At 67.8% G+C, this 1,061-nt stretch overlaps 1 protein-coding gene across 1 annotated transcript; it reads left to right on the top strand.

Annotated features, from left to right (window-relative positions):
- Positions 1-659: 659 nt before the first annotated feature.
- EMIHUDRAFT_260382 (hypothetical protein) lies at positions 660-976 on the top strand (the record flags this gene model as incomplete). The annotated part of the gene is made up of 1 exon (XM_005792137.1): positions 660-976. A coding segment is annotated over one exon (317 nt), but the record flags the coding sequence as incomplete, so codon positions are not given.
- Positions 977-1,061: the final 85 nt, after the last annotated feature.

The raw sequence follows: 1,061 nt of genomic DNA, 5'->3' as shown, positions 1-1,061 counted from the left end.
CCTCGGTGGCGGAGGTGGCGGAGCCAGCGAGCGGCCAGATGGCGGCAGCTGCGGCTGCGGTGGCGGCGGAGAAGGAAGCGACGGGCGTCGTGGCTATCGGAGGTGACGGTGGTGGCGTGGTCGAGCTCGGAGGCGTGTGATGGCGGCCGGCTGATCGCCCTAGGGGCTCAGCATTATCGACGCACCTGCGGTCGGGAGCCCAACTTCAGCGCTGGTATAGTTGTGGTTGCAATGGATCTGGCCCCGGAGACTTGCACGCGGGGTCAAGCAGGGTATCAGTGGTAGCCGAACGCTACCACGGCGCTGCAGGTCCACCCACGGCAGTCGTACCAGGTCTCCAAAGTGGGCGCCACGGCGAGAGGCGCGTGGGCGCGCAGCCGGAAGTGAGGGTCGGGGCGGCCATCTGGATGGCGCGCTGCCCGGCGGGTAGGGGTGTTGGGCGGGGGAGCGCGTCGATTGGGCGGCAGCGCGCACCTACATGGCCTGGCCAGCGTCGCGCATGAGAGCGAAAGCGAGGGCTGGAGAGGCGCTTCAAGCGAGGGTGCTCTTCACGGGCCTCGTTTGGCGAGACTGTAGTCTCCTGACGTCCAGAGCTCCCGGAAAGAGAAAAATCAGGCGTTCGCCGACAGGGTGGTCGGACCGCTCACTCTGACGCGGCCATGTGCTTCTTCTGCCCAGACACGCCGCCCGACAAGGTCCAGGCCCTGGGCAAGGGCGGCCTGGGCACCCGCGGCCAGGCCAACGAGCACATGCTCGGCCACGCCAATGACCCGCACCAGTTTGCGATCGGCATGAAGCACGTGTGCCAGGCGGAGCCGGGCTGCTGCATCCTCTCGGGGATCGGCGCGCCGTGCGGCCTCACCGCCTGCTGGGCGCGCAAGGCCGTGCTCGAAAAGTACGAGCAGAACGGGCTCGACGACTTTGTGTGCTTCCAGCGCTACATCCCCAAGTGCTGCTGCATCGACTTCACCAACCAGTGCCCGGGCGGCACCTGCGGCCTCATCCTGGAGGGCTGCTGCTGCCCCATCTTCTCGCTCTCCATCGCGCGCATCCACTATGGG

The sequence above is a fragment of the Emiliania huxleyi genome (genome assembly GCF_000372725.1).
Source record: "Emiliania huxleyi CCMP1516 unplaced genomic scaffold EMIHUscaffold_10919, whole genome shotgun sequence".
NCBI lineage: Eukaryota > Haptophyta > Isochrysidales > Noelaerhabdaceae > Emiliania > Emiliania huxleyi.
Note: the sequence above shows the minus strand (reverse complement) of the source record. Positions and strands in the feature narration are given on the sequence as shown.